Genomic DNA, 20,242 nt, shown 5'->3' with positions numbered 1-20,242 from the left:
CAATTCCGGGGCGGCGGCACACCCTTGGCAAACGCCAGTTTTGATATTGAATGTCGTGCTCCGTTTTCTGTTGACTTGGACGCAACTCTCGGTCTCTTCGTACAGCTTTTCAAAAAGCTTGCAGTATTTATCAGGTAGACCCGTCAATCTAAGTATTAGCCAAACAGAGTTGCGATCGACGGAGTCAAAAGCAGCTTTGAAGTCTACGAAGGCCACGTATGCATTCCTCCTGAATTCTCTAGTTTTTTCAATTAACTGGCGCATAGTGAAGATTTGTTTGACAGTGGACCTCCCTGGCATAAATCCGGCCTGCTGAACTCTCCTTTTTCTTCAGAGGATACTCGTGCATCTGTCTAGCAGGGTCATGGCAAAGAGCTTTCCAGGGACTGAGAGAAGGGTTATACCTCTGTAATTAGAGCAGATGCTCTTGCTCCCCTTTCTCTTCCAAAGGGGCAGGATTATGCCAAGTCGCCAGTCCTTCGGGACCCATTCTGTGCACCACACCACGGAAAACAGCATTTGCAGCCAAAGTAACATCACCGGTCCAGCATACTTCAGGAGCTCAGCGGATACTCCGCATACGCCTGCCGCTTTGTTATTCTTTAGACGTTTCAAAGCAGAGTGGATTTCTGCTGTCGTGAAGGAAGTCTCTGGTTCATTTGACGGCACTTCCTGAGTGCTGGCAGCTAGGCGTGCAAGTTCCTGGTCAGTCTGTGCTACAGCATCGGCATTGAGGAGACTTGAGAAGTGGTCTTTCCATCGACTGACCTGAGCGGCCTCATCACTAAGTGGCTGGCCGTCCGCAGAGACAACAGATACAACTGAGGGGGCTTTATCGCTTGAGAGGTCACGGAGGTGCTTGTAGAGGCTCCTGATGTCCCCTTTCATGGCTGCGCCCTCCAGCTCGTTTGCCTTCCTTTCCACAAACAGTTTCTTGTCTTGCTGTATCAGCTTGTTGCAGACACCATTGAGGCGCCTGTAGGTTGGCATGTCGCCCAGAAGCCTTGCCTTGCGTCTCTGCTCAATGACGTCAAGCGTATCGAACTGAACCCACGCTTTCTTAGCACGCTTTGCCCTTCCAATATTTGCGGTCGCTGACTCCAGGACATTCTTCTTAAACGAGATCCATGCGTCCTCAGAACTTTCAAATGGCAGGAGTGCGTCGAAGCGGTTCGAGACATCAATGGCATACTTGGACCGTATCTCTTGATTGGAGAGACGAGAGACATCAATCTTGGTCGGTCTAGGTTGCGAGCGCTGGGCTTGGAGCCTCAGTCGCATATTAGCTACAACGAGGCGATGGTCAGTGTTACCAATCTCGGCTGACCTGTACGTCCTGCAGTTACTAATCGAGGATCTCTATCTCTGTGAGACAATGATATAGTCGATCATTTTTTTGGTATGGCTGTCGTTGCTGTACCATGTGTATTTGTGGATATCCTTCCTTGCAAACAGCGTGTTCGTAATGACAAGGTTATGCATGCTGCACAGTTGAAGGAGCCTTAGCCCATTGTCATTTAGAGGGTCTGGATTTCCTTATCTCTAGATAACTAGGCAAATACCCTTTTTTTCTTATTTTAGATACTGCTTAGCCTGTATAGTACTATTATAAAAGCCTTGTTTAAATGAGTTTACCCATAAATTGAATCAACTGGGACAAAATCAGGAACCAGAAAACACATGAGAAATAAATAATTTGGTCTGTAAACTTTGGTAAAATTCTAGTTTAGCTGCTTTTGGCTATCTTGGAAAGAAGTTCAGTTAGGAAAATGAAACTTTCAGTAACAAATCAGGGGCCAAAGACATACTCTGGGAAGGTATTGTCAAGCTTCCATGTTAACCCTCTTCTGATTTCTGAGTCTTAAAAATACAGGTAAATATTTTTCTGTTCATTTTATTGACTTACAAATAAAGTGAACATACCACTTGATGCCTTTTTTACGCTCTTTCCAAATATAATAATCACTTTTGTTTTGCTGCAAATTAATTTTACCCCACCTCTACATATACCAATTCAGGGAATATATTTGCACATTAGGGGGGATGGGGTAGAATTTAAGCTTACCTCTCATTTGCATCAGAAATAAACTTACCCCTCACCCTGAATTGGTATATATAGGGGGTGGGAATAAACTTTGTTTGCAGTAGAAGTGATTATTATGTTTGGAAAGAGCATAAAAACAGCAATGAGTGGTATATTCCCTTGATAATTGTTTAGTTTCATCACAGGCTGTCTAACCTGGAAAATATGCTGCAGAGCAGCCTAATTTCCAGTTTAGAGCACTTAGAAATACTAATTCTAGAAGTGTATCTATTTCTCATTGACCCTCCTTCTCCATGGGGCAAACTAAAAATGCATGAACTGGGCAGGGTTGAGGGCTGAGGTAAAAGTTGGGGTTGTAAAATATGAATGAAACTATATTCAAAATACTAATTCCAGTTGTCACTGGTAATTTCTGTCTAGTATGAAGTCAAAAAATAATTAAAAAACTTATGCATACATTGATGTTAATATCTACTTTCACTTTCAAACAAAACAAATGTCAAATTTTGCTTACAGGTAACATTAGAGCAAATCAAATTAGTCCATGAGCTCCATGGGCAGCAGGGCAAGGTCTGTATTCTGATTGGTTGAATTGTTAGTTGATGTTTGTTACCTACTTTTAGTTTACTTTTTCAGGCTTCAGCATGAATAATTATTCAATAAATATAGTATACAGACCTCAGCCTGATGTCTGCTGGGCTTATGGACTAATTTGCTTTGCTCTATAGGTAATGTTACCTGTAAATAAAATTGGACATTGTACTGTCTACCTTTCTAAATAAACTTACTGTTTCCAGATTTAAGACTATCATTTATTTTCTATTTTGAATCTTTTTTCACTACTTCACCACTTCACTAGCCATGTTGCAAAAAGAAGTTTCACATATTTTAATCATCAACAACTAAAGCAAATGCATCATAAACCTAACAAATGTTGGAACTGAAGGAGCAAAGTGGAACAAACTGAACAACTGTATGCCTATAATCTCCATTGCATCAAAAGGCATTTCTTCAAATCAATGGAACATAAATGTAATATTTAACTACTTACTCTGATACACCAGTTCACTGGCTAGTTTGAACTCAAAAGTGAAAGTGGATAATTAGCATTAATGGATACACAAGTTTTTTAATTATCTTTCAACTTACTACTATATAGAAATTACCAGTGATGACTGGAAATAGTATTTAAAATATTGTGCAACCTAAACATTTCCCTTGGCTTCAAAACCCTGCCCACTTTAAAAATTTTTAGTTTGTTGAAGAGAAATTTTAAAACTAAAAAATGAATGTGCTTCTAGAATTAGCATTTTTAAGTGCTCTAAACTGGAAACTATGCTGCTTTGTAGCATAGTTTCCAGTTAAGAAAGCTTGTGATGAAACTAAACATTTACCATTCTCTTTATTTGTGAGTCTATTGTATGAGCAGCAAAATATTTACCAAAATTTACCTACCTGACAGGTTTATACCTATTGGAATTTTGACAAAACAACATTTTATATTTATTTTGGTTATTAGTTTTTATTTCTCTGGTTTTAGTTCTGAAGATGTAATTCTGGTTATTTGAATAAAATTTTAAGTCATGTCAATGGTTTTTTTAATTTATGGAATGTATTTGGAAATCTTTGAAACCTGATAAATTGGGATTAAGCAAAGTTGAGAAGCTGAAAACAGTTTTTTTGTACTTCATCAAAGTAGAAGATTTAATTCACAAGGTTTAACTTTTATAATGCAAAATTTTTTAAAGGTCATCAAAGGTCAGGGTCCTCTAGAGGGAGAAGGAGTGGAGGAAAGTACTTTAAATATCTTCCCAGGACATATTTTAGTCTGTAGACCCATTCCTGAAATTTTCATATTCCTAACCTAAACCCCTTCCAAGATACCAAGAAGTAGCTAAACCAAAATTTTTACCAAAAAAGATATCATCTTCAAGGGTCTGTAATGGACTTAAGGTAAAATTCTTGTTAATTGACTTCTTGTTATTTCAGAAAGGGTTTAGGTTAGGAGAATGAAACTTTCAGGGATGAATCTACAGGCTAAAGTATCTTCTAGGAAGGCATTTTGAAGCAACTACCTCTACTCCTTCTCCCTCTATAGGGCCCTGACCTTTGATGACCTTCAAAAATATGTGTGTTATAAAAGTGGAACTTGCAAAATAGATCTTCTGCTTAAATGAAGCACAACAAAATTGTTTTCAGCTTCATAACTTTGCTCAGTTCCATTTCATAATGTTTTAAAGATATACAAATACATTTCCTAAATTTTGAAAATAAAAACATTGATATGGCTCAAAATTCTACTCAAATAACAGGAATTGTATTTTCAGAACTAAAGGCAGAGAAAAAGCAACTAGTAACTGAAAATTAAGGTAAAATTTTGTTTTGTCAAAATTTCAATAGGTACAGACCTGTCATGTGGGCAAATTTCAGGGCCTTCTAGAGGAAGAAGGAGTAGAGGTGGGCACTTTAAAATACCTTCCCAGGACATACTTTAGCCTGTAGACCCATCCTTGAAAGTTTCATTTTCCTAACCTGAACCCTTTCCAAGATAGCAAGAATTCAATTAACTAGAATTTTACCGAACTTAAAATCGAACTCCCAAGTAAAGCAATTATTATAGGCCTATTTGGAAAGAGCATAAAAAGGCATCAAGTGGTAGGCTATGTCTGCTTTATTTGTTGGTCATTATATAGACTCTCCCAAATTTAAACGGTTTGAATTTTTTGAATACATAAATTAGATTGCTTTTGTCTGAAGGCAATATTTACCAAAATCAGAATTATTTTTCACAAAGGAGATTTCGGGTGTGTTCCAGGGACTTTCTGAAGTAACCGAATGGGAACTATTTCCGTTCCTAGCGGGAAAATGGTTACTGCCCAACCCGCTGGGAACGAGAATAGTTACTGTTGGCAGTAACCGCAGTAAGTGATTTTCTTACCGTGCTCAAAAGAATGGTACATTTTAACAAATTACAGTTTTAAAATTTTTTAAACTGTACTGTACTGCTACAGTTTAAAAAATTTAATCAATTTCTTTGTTAAAGCAATGCTTTTTTTTCTCTTGCCGTATCGCCGATTTTAAGCTAAATTACGAATAACTATCCTGCAGCAAATTTAGCCTAAAATACGACATGAAGAATTTTATGCTATGGGACTGGATAATTTTTGATCCTGTGTTCGATGATTTTTATGTTTCAGCTCATTCGAGAGCTGAAAACTAATAGCAATATGGCAAAAGAAAGCCCAAAACAATAAGTAGTTATTGCACTACTTTGGAAATTTGGGAAACAGTAATTATTACTAACACGTGGATTAGCTTTATTAGCATTTTCTTAGGAATTGGAAAAGAGAGCAGGAGGCTATCTTTTGGGGGTGGACAAACCTAGAAGAATTTTTTAACCTCTAATTTTCTATTTCCTCCGTGGCTTAACTATATGCAGCTGTATTAAACGGAATTTTATATTCAGTGAACATGCTTGGTACGTTGGTGATTTTCCGATTATAGGCTATATATAATAGACATCCTTGCTCTATAATAGCTAGAAATATCATTTAAACTTTTAAAGGAGCTAATTTGATCCAAACTTAGAAGTTCTGATGCCTTCTTTAAGAGTGGAACAAGATTGAAGGGCCACCCAATCCTGGGGCTGTTGACAACACCAGCAGGGTTTTAACGGGCGTTTTCTATTAGCAATCTGAGTTCCTACGCTGAATTGGGGGGGGGGGCAATGAAAAGAAAAGTAACTTATACAATGAAAAAATGTATAAAGTGCCCATAATCAAATATTGCGGAGAGATTAAATTTTTGTACAACATATGAATATTTGAAGAGGTGTACATTTATTAACAACATTTAATCGGAAATTCAGGAATACTTCCCAATTTTATAATTCGATCTAACCTTCTGTTCCACCTTCCTGCCCCACAAGAAAATCGGACCTTAGATATTCTTGCAGACTATTAAGGAAAATAAAATCGAACATTAGAAGTAGGATTAGAAAAAAAACTAGCCTTATAATTTCTTAAATAAAAGCATTTCCATCCTATAGAGCAACATTAAATAAATTACTTGTAAGATTTTGAATTTTTCTCTTCAATCTAGCAATCCAAAATGTTCAAACCTTAACTAAACTAAGGCTGTAAATTTTAAAATCCAAACGAAGATCAAGTTTTTAAATGGTGAATGAAGTTAAAATCAACAGTCAATTGTTTTTCAAAAGATTTTCATTTTGATACCAATAGGTACATCAAAAGAATCACATTTTAATGTTGATTTTAAATAAATAAGTTTTATCAAGTTTAGTCTTACCCATCAAAAGTTACCGAGAAAAAAAACCTGAGAAAATTAGCCTTATTTTAGAAAATAGGGGAAAAAAACCCCTAAAAGTCAAGGAATCTTAACGAAAATCACACCATCAGATTCAGCGTACCAGAGAACCCTATTGTAGAGGTTTCAAGCTCCTATCTACAAAAATGTGGAATTTTGTATTTTTTACCAGTTTTTTTTCCCATGGGTGATCGTATCGACCAAGTGGTCCTAAAATGCTGCGAAAGGGCTTATTATAACGGAAATGAAAAGTTATAGTGCCTTTTTAAGTGACCAAAAAAATTGGGGGGTACCTAGGCCCCCTCCTACGCTAATTATTTTCCCAAAGTCAACGGATCAAAATTCTGAGATAGCCATTTTATTCAGCGTAGTCGAAAAACTTTACAACTACGTCTTTGGGGACGACTTACTCCCCCAGAGTCCCCGTGGGAGGGGCTACAAGTTACAAACTTTGACCAGTGCTTACATGTAGTAATGGTTACTGGGAAGTGTACAGACGTTTTCAGGGGGATTTTTTGGTTGGGGGGAGGTTTTTGAGAACAGGGGGATATGTTGGGGAAATTTTCCGTCGAGGAATATGTCATGGGGGGAAAAAATTTCCATGAAGGGAGCGCAGGATTTTCTAGCATTATTTAAAAAAAAATGAAAAAATAAATTTAAAAAAGTTTTTTCAACTGGAAGTAAGGAGCAGCATTAAAACTTAAAACGAACAGAAATTATAATGCATATGAGAGGCTCACCTCCTCCTAATACCTTGCTCTTTACGCTAAAGTTTTTTTAGTAATTTCAACTATTTATTCTACGGCTTTTGTGATTCAGGGGTCATTCTTAATGAATTTGGTTAAAATTTAATCTTGTGTAAATTTAGATTAATCTAGTTAATCTTGTCTTAATCTAGTGTAAAGAGCGAGGTACTTACGATGAGGCAAACCCCCTCATATATGTAATAAAAACATGAAAATACAAAAGTTCGTTACGTAAGCTAATTTATAAGTTATGTATATCTTTTACTAATAAAAACATTCCTAAAAAAATAAAAGTTCTAATTGCCTTTTTAAGTAACCAAAAAATCGGAGGGCAATTAGAATTCCTCCCCTGCTCCTTTTTCCTCAAAATCATTCGATCAAAACTATGAGAAAGCCATTTAGCCAAAAAATATAAATATGCAAATTTCGTTTTAATTATTCCTCTGCGGAGAGCCAAAATCAAGACATGCATTGATTCAAAAACGTTCAGAAATTAAATTAAAAAAAACAAGTTTTTTTTATCTGAAAGTAAGGAGCGACATTAAAACTTAAAACGAACAGAAATTACTTCGTATATGAAAGGGGCTGCTTCCTCATCAACACCCCGTTCTTTAAGTTAAAGTTTTTTACTGTTTAAAAAGGAGAGTTGAGAGAAAGATTCAAACTTTAGCGTATAGAGCGGGGCGTTGATGAGGAAGCAGCTCTCCCTCAAAGGTTTGATCTTTGTGAATCTGTATTATTTACAGAGGCCGTGATTTGAATTGGTGAGCCTGATGTACAATACGCAATAAATTATTTGCTGTAGTTCGGGAAAAAAAACTCGGCTGATAAGCAACACGACAGGATACGACAGAAATTGAAGTGCGCTGACCCGTTATTGATTTCTTGAGTAATCTTTTTTTCTTCGGCAATCAAGCCCTCTCGAACTGTATCGCATTCAAGAACACTCTGGATAGCTTAAACATTGTTTAAAACATTTTTAAACAATTTTTAAACAATTTAAACAAAAATGTTTAAAACATTTTTAAACTGCTAAAACTTTACATTTCATTTTTTTAAATCACAGTACCTTCACGATGTCAGTTATCTTAGCTTGTTTTCATAATTCCAAAATTCTTTGACCTGTTTCTATAATATTACACTTCGATTTCTTCACTTTTCAAGAATTTTAACAAATCTCATTTTTGTACACTTTGTTTATTTTTACATTATATTTATTATTTTATATTTTTTATTATTTTACACTTATAAAACTTATATTTTGACAACAGAAAGAACAAACCCTTCAATTATAGTAGTCTTTACGAATTCATCTTTTTACACTTCTAAGACTTTTAGCTTTTAGACTTTTTGGATATGAAACCTGCTAGCTGAATCCGGCGGCGTTTACAAATGAACTGAGAACTTCTATCGATCAACGTTCTGGCAAATAATTTGGCGGGAATTCATAGGAGGTTGATTCTTCTGTAGTTGGAGCAATCACTTTGGTTCCTTTAAATTACCAAAGAGGAAATGTTTTCCCTTCCTTCCATTCTTGTGGATTCAGCTCATTTGTCCAAAAAAGGGAGAAGAACATGTTGAACCATAGTAGTAATGTTCATCCTGTGAATTTTACAGCTCTACAGTGATTTAGTTGGTTCCTGGTACTTTGTGAATTTTCATCCTCCTCAGAGGATTATGTTTTTTTTAAAGAAGGAGGATCAGACTCTGGGAGACTTTCGCGTGTTGTTTGATGAGTGAACACAATAAGGCCGGGATTTCGGTCGACTCTTTCAGCATTCAGCAGCTTTACGAATAGCTCTTTGCATATACCTTGTTGCTCGGTTTCGTCTTCGAGCTCTACACGGGAGGTGGATTATAGCTGCTCCAATTTATGGAGGTTTCTCCTCGCTGAGGTCACTAACATGCTTGAAAAGTGACATGATATCACCTATTCGTGCTGAGTATTCAAGCTCATCTGCTTTTTCATCAATAATTTGTTGCTTTACTCAGTGAACAAGTTTCTTTCTGGTTCCGTTTAATCGTCTGTAGGAGGGCATATCCCCAACCAGTCGCGCTTTCCTGTGTTGTTCAATGATTTACAAGGCTTCTTCCGACAAACGGGCTTCTTTGAGTGCATCTTCTAAGCCTAAGTCTCAATAACCACATCTACTACGTTATTTTTGTACATCTGCCATTTCATGGCTAGGTCCACATTCAGGCATTCAAATATGCTCTGGGTTTCAATTGAATATTTTTGACAGAATTCTTTGGCTCTTACTTTATGAGTGTCCAACTTTGGATGACGTCAGTCTGCAGACTGTGTATTTAATCTTAGATGAAACTTCGCAGAGACTAATCTATTGTCAGTATTCCCGATTTCGGCGCAACAATAATTTCTGCAATTTTGTAACTGATGACCGCCATCTTTGGTTTACAATGATATAGTCGATAATATTCTATATGTGCCCGTATTGCCTTACTATGTTCGCTTACGAATATCGAGTTGGAGAAGTTGAATATCGAATATCGAGTTGGAGGAGACGGATTCCATTTCGTTCAAAGATTCACGGGTAACTGGAACAATTATAGATTCAAAAGATCCGCTAGGGTCTGATATAGTTGCATTGAAGTCGCATTCTACGGCCAAAACATTGTCTTGGATGGATATCCAAGACAGGGCAGCAGTCAAAGCTGAGTATAATTTGTCTTTCTCATGCGTTAGGGAGATATTTGTTGGTGCATTGCACAAGCACACACTTATAGCCATCTTCCCATGTTTAATCTTAAAGGAGAAACTAAAATAATATAAAAACAAAAAGAGAGAAAATTCTTAAGATAAAGAAAACAAATGGGACCACGGCCAGTAGAAGGAAAAGACAAGCTAAAATGACACGGATATTTTGCCTGCAAACCGTCTTCGACGCTAAGAAGTAAAGAGGAAATATAAAACAACCTGAAATTGAATAAAATGTAGAACCAAGAAAAAAACAATATCTATATATACAATTTTTGCTAATGTGATTGAGCGCCATAGAAGCTAAAAAAAAACTACTTCAATGAGAATTCCTAAAAAAAAACTACTTCAATGAGAATTCCGAAGTGACTTGTTTTATACAGGCAAAATATACGTCGCTTTAGTTTGTCTTTTCTTTCTACTGGCCGTAGTCCCGTTTGTTTTCTTATTCTTGAGATTTTTCTTTAGATTTTCGTTAAATAGTCCCCTTTTTATGGTGTTGTTATTTTTTTTCTATTATTATGCAAACTTTTTTACTTACTTGCAGACTTTTCATGTAGACATTTAACATTCAAACTAGAATTTTACATATTTGGAATCTCAATGAAAACCTAATTCTTTGATATAAAGTTATCGATATTTAGATTTTGGTACTTTCACTGTTGACAAGAGCTGCTTTTCACTTACCTTACATTATCATGAGTGATTTTAATATTTCAGTCCGACCTTAGCATATAGAAAAAATGATCATGGAGAACTTGGAAGTAGTCATTCAGTAAAACACCAGGCCTTGTATTGCCTTTTAAGGATCAATGTTTATCGCAAGTTGCCAAGCAATTTTTTCGCAATTTTTTATGATTGTATGTTTGTTCCCACTCTGGTTCTCATCCTTTGGTTTCCTGGAGATTACTTTGTAGCTCGGAATATCTATGGCAGATTAATGCCTTCATCACCCCAAACAAGCACTAATTGTGAGAAATTAGCGGGATAAAATAACTAATTTATAACGAGTAATTTTGAATAAGAGGTGGCCACCTTCTTTCCCTTAGCCTGAATTGAGAGGTTTCACTCTGATTTTCCTTTCTAGCTAGATGGCATAGATGTATCTTCAAAAGGAAAAATTTAAAAGATCAACAAGGCTTCTGAAAAAATGGAAAATGTGATAAAAGCCGTCAAAGGAACTGCGTTTGGGGTCGCAGAATACTTTACTCCAGTTTTGAAGGTTTGAAAAGCTCATTTTCTTGCGTGACGTTGTTTAAGTAGCTTAGTAAATATTTAGGCTAGGCTATATCATTCTTAATAGCAAATCACTTTACCCCTCTCAAATTACGTTTATTCATTGGATTCTCCATAGCCGACTCTTTTTGGTAAAATTAGGACAGTTCATATAATTGACTTACCAATAAAGTGAACATACCACTTGATGCCTTTTTTATGTTCTTTATTAATATAAAAATCACTTCTATCACAAATTCAATTTTAAGCACTTTTTGAGCTCCTAAAAATGATGCAGGCCTATTTTCAACTAAAGTACAAGCTATTGCTTTGTTTCAACAAAATAATGCTAGATTTTCTTAATGCTATTATTGTTTATAATAAGGTGAGTTTAGGTTAGGTTAGATAAAATGTGCCTATATCTGAATTTGCAGTGGAAGCAATTAGGCAAAGAACATAAAAAAGACATCAAGTGGTATATTCACTTTCTTGGTAGCCTAAGTCAGTTATAGCCTATGAACTGTCATAAATGGTAAAATTCTAGTTGACTTTCCAAGATAGCAACAAGTCAATTAACTGGAGTTTTACTGTTACTGTTGCTTCTTTGTTATTAGCTTAATACAGAAAAGAGTCAACATTGGAAATTCAATGAGTGTATATAGGCCTAGTTTGAGGTTTATGCACATTGCAGAGGGTGGGAGTAAAATAAGACCATATACTTTTTGTTATAGTCTAATTAGCCAAGGCTATCTAGGAGCTGTAAGTTAGTTTTCAAAATATTATAGCCTTAGTATATCCTTCTAGATTAGGTAGCCTACCTTCTAAATAAGAACTTTTTAGAATTAGCCTATAGCAGTAAATAGGTAATTTAGAAAGGTAATGGTTTAGTTTCATCACCAGCTGTCTGGTGATATGCTCTCTTGGTAATTGCTTAATTTCCAGTTTAGAGCAATTAAAAATGCTAATTCTAGAAGCACATCCATTTCTGGTTAACCCTCCTTCTCCATGAGGCAAACTAAAAATGCACAAAGTGGGCAGGGTTTTGAAGCCAAGGCAAAAGTTAGGGTCATACAATATGCATGAAATTATATTTTCACTATTAATTTCAGTCCTCACTGGTAATTTCTGTATAGTAGGAAATCAACAGATGATTGAAAAACTCATGCATCCATTGATGTTAATATCAAAGATGATTCACTTTCACTTTTGAACAAAACAAATGTCTGATTTTGCTTACATATAACATAACCTATACAGCAAAGGATATTAGTACTGCCCTACAGACAGTAGGGTGAGGTCTCTATTTTGATTGGTTAAACTGTTAGTTGGTGCTTATGACCTACTTTTTGTTTACTCTTTCAGGCTCCAGGCCAAATAATTATTCAATAAATATAGAATACAGACCTCACCTTGCTGAAGAAGCAAAGTGGAATAAATTGAAAAACTGTCAAATCTTCACCCCATCAGTAGGCATTTCTTCAAATCAACAGAACATAAATGTAACATTTAGCAAATTTCTCTGATTCACCAGTTCACTGAGTAGTTTAAACTCAAAAGTGAAAGTGGATATTAGCATTAATGGATATGTTTATTACCTTTCAACTTACTGCTATAAAGAAAATACTAGTAATGACTAGAAATAGAATTTAAAATATAATATTCATATTGCACAACCCACTTTACTCATATTTAATTTGTTTTGTTGAAGGGGGATTTTAGAAAGCCAAAAAATGGATGTGCTTCTAGAATTAGCATTTCTATGCACTCTAAACAGGAAATTATATTGCTTTCCAGCATAGTTTCAAGTTTAGACAGCTTGTGATGAAACTAAACAATTACCTTTAGGAATTATAAAGTGGTTTTCAAGATACTATAGGCCTAGTGTTTCCTTCTAGGGTGGGTAACTTCTAAACAACAACCCTAATAACATACTTCTCCTTCAATATAATTTCTGATACATTACAGGCTTTTTTTAATCAGGTTTTTACAGTTTTGACTTGATCAGATTGAAGATAAAATTCTACTTTAGCTACTTTTGGCTATCTTGGAAAAGGGTTTGGAAATTGAAACTTTTATGGATGGGTCTACAGACTAATGTGTATCCTGGGAAGGTATTTTGAATTACCTACCTCCACTCCTTCTCCCTCTAGAGTACCCTGACCTTTGATGACCTTGAAAAATCTGTGTGTAATAAAATTGAAACCTTGCAAAATAGATTTCCTGCTTAAATGAAGTACAACAAGATTGTTTTCAGCTTCACAACATTGCTCAATCTCAATTAATAAAGTCTTAAAGATTTGCAAATACATTTCCTAAATTTTGAAAAAAAAATCATTGATATGGCTTAAAATTCCATTCAAATAACAGGAATTGCATTTTCAGAACTAAAGCCAGAGAAAATGACACTGATAACTAAAATTAAGGTAAAATGTTGTTTTGTCAAAACTTAAATAGGCAGCCTATAGACCTGTCATGTAGGCAAATTTCAGGACCCTCTAGAGGGAAAAGAAGTAGAGGTAGGTACTTCAAAATATCTACCTGGGATATACTTTAGCCTGTAGACCTACTTCTTAATCTAACCCCTTTTTAAGATAGCCAAAAGAAGTTAAAATAGAAATTTACCAGATTGAGTCTTCTCTAAATGGTCATCACTCAGATGACCTTCTAGATAGTTGATCTATATCTTCTTGCATTGTTGAATGATTGGGGCTAATTTGGCCCTTAAATTTTACCTTAAATTGCAGCTTGGAGCAATCTAAGGCCTGTCCTAAGAACTTGTAATTGTAAGCATATAGTGTCAGTGGCTTTTTCAGGTGAGCTGTACTGTTGTTAATATGTATGCTGAATAACATAGGCCCCAGGATTGTGCCCTTTGGGTCTCCACTAATGATGGAATTTTGTCAGAATAAGCAGTTTTACTGGTGGCATCATAAAAAAAGTAAGAAAGGCTTCAATCCTGGTAACTATATCCTCAGGCACCCTGTAAGCTTCCATTTTCAGGAGAAGAAATTGATGCTGTACTTTATCAAAGACTTTTGCCTGATGAAGCAATATAACATCCACCAGAAGACCATCATCCAAGAGTCAGGTCACAAAATTGTGTGATTCAATGAGGTTTGTATTGATTGAGCAACCTTTATTGAAACCATGCTGACTTTTTGAAAGTGAGTGATTTCTTTCAAATTGAGAGACCAGTGTGTCATTTATGTTGCTCTTAGCATACAATAGAAGTAAAAGTTGTAGGGTGATAATTATTGGCTTGGTCCCTTCTCCCTTTCTTGAAGATGGGCTTGATGTTGGCCTGCTTCCAGTCACTTGGGAGCACTTTGGAAGTGAGTGACATCCCAAACATCTGGCCCAGCAGCTTTATTTGCATCTAGTCTTTTAAGCCTTTTCTGAACATTCTCTATAATTATAATTGTCATGTATATTGGTTCTCCAATTGGTTGCTCTGGTAAAGTGACTTAAGGGTATGCTATGGCTTTGGTGATATCATGTCTAGAGGGATTATCTGCTGAGACATGGCATTCAAACCCCTTTGGATTCTTCTTTGCATCAACTGCAATTCCGTTCTTATGGTTTTCTATGATCTTCCAAGTTAAATTTCTTAGCCTGTTTCTGCATTTCTTGAGCATGTCATAGTGTCACATCTACACTTTATGCATTTGGTCCATGTTTTTTTATTCTTCCTTCTAGCCCTTGCAACTTCTTTGGCTAGGAAGAGGAGTGTTTTTGACAGAGGTGACCAGTATACCTATATCTGATTGTTTTCTGCAGCTGGGACAACCGTCTTAAATGCCTCCCAGCTTTTTTCTTTGCTACTACTATCCTCCACACTCTCCCATTTTATCTTTTACAGGTCCTGCCATATCAATTCATAATCTGTGCTTTATTTTCTGTCTTGAAGTTAACCTGTAGCTCAGTCAAGATACAAATATGGTCACTGCTTCCAATTACAGGATGATAGGAAGTAGAATTGATTTGTCCAGGGTCATTTTTCACAACTATGTCTAGTAAGGAGGGTTGTTGCTGGTGCCTGAATTATGTTGGCTGGTCAATAACCTGTGTCAGTGAGGGATTTAATAGTGACACAGGAGGGGCTACTTTAAGGGGGGAGTCCTGTACCTTCAACCCACTTAACATTAGGCATGTTAAAATCTCCAAACAAAAGATTGTTGAATGCTCATGGGTGTTCATCTTAGATATGAGATTAGATACAGCTAGGTGTGAAATATACTGATCAGGGGCAAACAGACTATGGTAAACAACACCTATTATAAATGATTCAGATCCAATATGGAGTTTCAAACAGACTTACTCAACCCAACAACTATCAGAATTAATAAAATAGTAACACACAGTTTAAGGTCTCAGTCCAGTTCTGCAATATATTGCCTCTCATCTCCAACACTCAGGGTTATCCAAATTGCTACACAGACTGAATCCAGGGATTTGGATATGAGATCCTTCCAATTTTGATACTGAATTCTCAGGGCAAATTTCACAAACACAAATAAAATCTATAAAAACACAGCTTTCAGTTCATTAAGTTTTGGAGCAAGAGTGTCAGACTTTGTGTAAAAAATGTGGACTTTTCTAGAGTTTTTTATTTTATTTCTGTTTATTATTTTAGCAGTATTGCCACTAGTACAAGAGTGACTGATTTCAGTTTCATTTTTACCTCTGCTCTCACTGCTAGTGTTGTCATGCTTGCTCTCACTGCCCAAAGAGGCAGTTTCAAACTGCCTCTTTGGGCCCAGTGAGACCAGTGACTCAGCGCTGGCAGAGCTTGAGTTCATTTTACTACAAATGACATCTTGTTCCCTATTTACACTACTTACGTCACTTTGTGCCACATCTATTGCTCCATCCGTCTTGGGACTGGGGGTCTCAAGGGTGGCCTGTTTTTTGCCACAATGACCCCATTTCTTATTCCCAGATTTGCTCACTGGCAGCAGCTCTTCTTGCTCACTGGCAGCAGCTTTGCAGCACTGGCAGCAGCTCATTTGGATGATCTTCTCAATATGTATCTGTATAAGCAGCAAAAGTACCTTTTTTTGTTTGGGAAGACTTTTGTTTTATATCCTCTTCAAGATCATTGATTTTGGCTTTGACAGAGTCCAGAGAAACACTTATATCCTGTTTGAATGAGTCAAGCATGCGCTGCATTTCATTCCTGTCCTCTTGTAATGGAGTTTTTACAACATCTGATACAGTTTGTTTGCTACTGCTGGTTTTGCACAAGGGGCATACCCTAGCACTTCTAAGTCTTTGGTTCATCTTGTTAATTATATTGTAATGTGTGTCAGACATCAAGAGGCACCCAGCACAAAACCAGGAATTACATTCGTCATATTGCGTGTCATTTGACCCTTTGTCCAAAGCACACCCTTCCAATATGCACTTATCAGAGCCCGCTTTTGGGCACTTTGTTTTTTGGCTGTTTTATAGCACTTTTTCCTGGGATTTTCAGCGGCATCATATGGTAACACTGCGCGCACGTGCACAAGTAAAAAAGCTGGATTCTATCCGCTTTTAAGTAATGACTCTAAATATACTTAACTAACTGGTTGGGTGGCAGATAGGGGAGTGCCTTACAGATATGCTGGGTAGACACTACATTCATTGAATTGGAGGTGTGTACCAGGGGAAAACCTAGTCCCTGTGGCCCCATAATAGACAATAAGGCACCCTAACCAGTGGGTTATAAATACAGGAGGAGGTGGAAAAAGGCCCCTCTCATGTACAATCAGCAGGGCCCAATGGCATGTGGACAAATCCTGTGATTTACAGTCCTTCTCCCAGCAATGGATTGAATTGCATGGCGAAGCAGAACACCAAATCCTCTATAAGAAGACAACTGTATCAGATGGTAAGATCCAGTATTTATTGACAGTGGAAGGGCTGCCTTGACCCTGTTGGGGTGCCAGGGGTCTGGGGAAGCATTGGTTACGAACATTCCCATGAAACATTAATGATATTGAAGACCAGTTGTAAAACAACAATACTATGGCATTTGTGGTAACCAGCATGGGTCAGGTCATGGGGGTGCATGGTCTAACAAGTATACAAGTCACCCAACCAATTAAGCATCTAGATATTGGTGCACTGAATGTTTGAAGCTGCAAGCTAGAATTCACTTAGCTATTCTTTGCATGGGAGCCCCTGAAGTATAAAATCAATATTTATTGCATGTGTAAAACACAAGTGAATGATGCTCTTCCATAAAGGATCACTGTCAACATTATTTATTCATTCCAGTTTTACAACTCGGGCCCCAATGACTGCTTGAGCCAATATGGATGTGTATTCTTTGTAGATGCCCCTTCTGCAAACTCCATGGTGACCTGGGAGCTAGGTGATCTTGTATCATGACAATCACCATGACATAACAGATTGATATTTCAAATTGTCATCATTGTCATGGAGCAGAACAGATCCAGCATGGACCTTAATTTCGTCCTTAAGGTAATTAGACTCAGAGGCCACATAACTATCATTGTAGTTTATGGTCCAATAAGGGACAACAACAACACACTCAAAGATGCCTTCTACTACAACCTCTAAAGAACTATTGTTAGGATACTGAGGCAAACCATGATCTTCCTTGCCAGAGATTGGAATGATCAACTTGGCAGAGCAGACCCTGATACAGCCACAGTAATTGGGTGCCACAATACAGCAGATGCTTTGTGGAGAAAGGGTTCTGTGGCTAGTCATGTGCACAAGTCTCTGTGCTATTAACAATCTCTTTGAAAACAAGTAATTGTATCTTCTGACATGACACTCAAACAACAACAGAACAGAAGCTCAGGTTGATCACATCCTTAGTGAGCAGGCAATGGAGAAGCTCCTGCTTAGATGCTTGTGTATGTAGAGGATCTGATATGAGGTCTTCAAATGGGTCTAATCACTATGTATTTATGTATGTATGTATTTATTTCCCATAAAAAGAAACAGATGGAGTATAAGATAAAAAAACAAAAAACACACTACAAAATAATACACAAACACAAAAAAAATAAAGAACAAATGGATATCTAACTACAAAAATCAAAACCTATTGCCTCAATGGATTTTCTATCTATCGACTTGTATGCAGAGTTTGTCATTGTCTAAGCAGACAAAGGTGAAAGGAAATAGCAAACTGCTTTGACAAAACTCCTAATAGCAAGAAGATGTTTAAATTACTAAGAGAAGCAACAAGAAACGCCCCTTCAAAAGTTAATATGTTGAAAGACAAGTACAGGGAAGTAATTCAGTCCAAACAAGGATGATTGGAAGACTTGCAAGAACCCTTGTGTGAGTTACTGAACCCATCAAAGCCTCATGTGATTAGCCTCCTTTTTCAGGCATTGCTATGGAACCTTACAATATAAGTTTGGCCCCACCAAGTATGATGGTACTACTGAAAGCACTTAAGTGCATAAAGAGTATAGAAAGTTTTCAACGTTTATTATGGATAAGTAGAAATTCAGATCACCTAGAATAGAAAGAGATCAGAATGTTACATCCTCCCTCTTTTCCAAACCAGTCATCTGGAACAAAATAGTAAACTATCAAGTTATAATAGAACCCAATTTACAACACAATGCTTTCCAGAGAAAGCGCTAGGTGAAGACTTTGACATTAGTCAATTCAGGACTACTTCAAGAGGCTTGTAATCAGATACCACCCTGAATTTCTGGCCATAGAGATATTGATGATAATACATGCATGCTAAAAGGATGGGAAAAAGTTCTTTTTTCTATTTGTGATTAGTTCTGTCTGGTGGCATTCAGTGCACGTGATGTGAAAGTAACTGGTTTTGCATTTTGAAAGGGGATGGCTCCAAGGCCGAACTTCAAAGCATCAACTTGTAGCTCAATGCTTCCTGATGCTGGATCAAACAATACAAGGGAACTGGAGATGGATTCTTCGATATTGATAAAGACTGTTTCAAGTTGGTACTCCCACTTAAGCTGTTGTTGTTTTGATATATCATGTAGTAGCTGGTTTAGTAATGACAGGTTTGGGATATATGGTGCAAGGTAGTCTGTCATTCCTAGTACAGTTTGGAGTTCATCTTTGGTATATGGGGGCCACATTTCTTTTTGTGCACTGACCTTTCGTGGATCTGGATAGATGCCATTTTCTGATATTATGTGTCCAAAGTATGGTTTGCTTTTGCATCCAAACACACACTACTCTGGGTTGAGCTTGACAGCTTTTTCGCGTGCCCGGATTAGTGTGCTGCAGACATTGGCGTCATGCTCTTCTATAGTTTTTACTGATAAGATGATGTCATCAACTATGATCGAGAACCCTTTGATATCCTCAATTGTCTCTTTCTTGCGTCTCTGGAATTCGTCCTGTGCTGAGATTAGACCAAACAGCATGTGTTTGAACTTGTATCAACCAATATGATGTGGTGAATGTTGTTCAGTGAGATGAATCCCTATGAAGGATGAGAGACCAGTATTCATGGCGGGCATCTAATTTTATGAAGAACTTAGCACCAGAATGTTTCAGTATTGGTTCATAAAATGTAGGTATTGGGTGGTCGGGTCTTTTGATAGCCTTGTTTAAGTCATGCAGCTCAATGTATACCAGGAGGCTTTTGTTAAGCTTTTCGACCACAACTGCTGCATTCACCCGGTCTGTGGAATAAGAAACTTTTTTTGATGACACTAAGTTTTTTCATTCTATCTAGTTTATCCTTGAATCTGTCCTGGAGGGCTATTGGGATGCGCCTGGCTAGTATGGCCTTTGGTTCAGCTCCTTTTTTGAGAGTAATGCGATGCTCTCCTTCAAGTTGTCCAATACCTTCAAAACGTCTTGGAATTCTTCTATGAAAGGGGTCGACTTTGGGATTGTGTTTTCAACTGTCAGTTTTAGCTTGATTAATTTCAATTTTCTGCTAGTTTCAAAGCCTACGATTGGTATGGGGGCATCTTTCACTACAAAGAAGGGTTCTGTTTCATAGCATGCATTTGTGTATGCACAGGTGAGGCTGCAGACACTGGTTGTTGGGATTCTCTGTTTTTCAAAACTGGTGAGGATACGTAATGTCTTGCTGATTTTTGGCTCTGGTTTGATTGAGTTGAAAAGTTTGTGTGGTATAATAATAGCCTTGGTCACCAGTGTCAATTTTAAAAATAATGATGATTTGTTCATTGATCATAAGCTTTGCATATGGTTGATTATCGCCCAGCT

The 20,242-nt window shown here is 36.9% G+C and overlaps 2 protein-coding genes across 5 annotated transcripts in view; one reads left to right on the top strand and one right to left on the bottom strand.

Moving 5' to 3' along the window:
* The window catches only part of LOC136043506 (sorting nexin-14-like), a 161,691-nt gene extending 156,818 nt beyond the window's left edge, over positions 1-4,873 (bottom strand). Inside the window, exon 1 of one of the 4 annotated variants that reach the window (XM_065728422.1) lies at positions 4,813-4,873. The gene's annotated coding sequence lies outside the window, so the exon portion shown is untranslated. Of the gene's footprint in view, positions 1-4,775 lie in introns of all 4 variants that reach the window. The other 3 variants (XM_065728424.1, XM_065728425.1, XM_065728423.1) reach the window with 3 other exon arrangements.
* A 6,044-nt stretch (positions 4,874-10,917) lies between these two features.
* LOC136043507 (ubiquitin-like-conjugating enzyme ATG3) overlaps positions 10,918-20,242 on the top strand; it is a 44,145-nt gene continuing 34,820 nt past the window's right edge. The window contains exon 1 of the mRNA XM_065728427.1: positions 10,918-11,054. Within this exon, the coding sequence (XP_065584499.1) occupies positions 10,983-11,054 (72 nt within the window). The 5' untranslated portion in view covers positions 10,918-10,982. The remainder of the gene's footprint in view (positions 11,055-20,242) is intronic.

Source organism: Artemia franciscana, unplaced genomic scaffold (assembly GCF_032884065.1).
Source record: "Artemia franciscana unplaced genomic scaffold, ASM3288406v1 Scaffold_692, whole genome shotgun sequence".
Taxonomy (NCBI): Eukaryota; Metazoa; Arthropoda; class Branchiopoda; order Anostraca; family Artemiidae; genus Artemia; species Artemia franciscana.
Note: the sequence above shows the minus strand (reverse complement) of the source record. Positions and strands in the feature narration are given on the sequence as shown.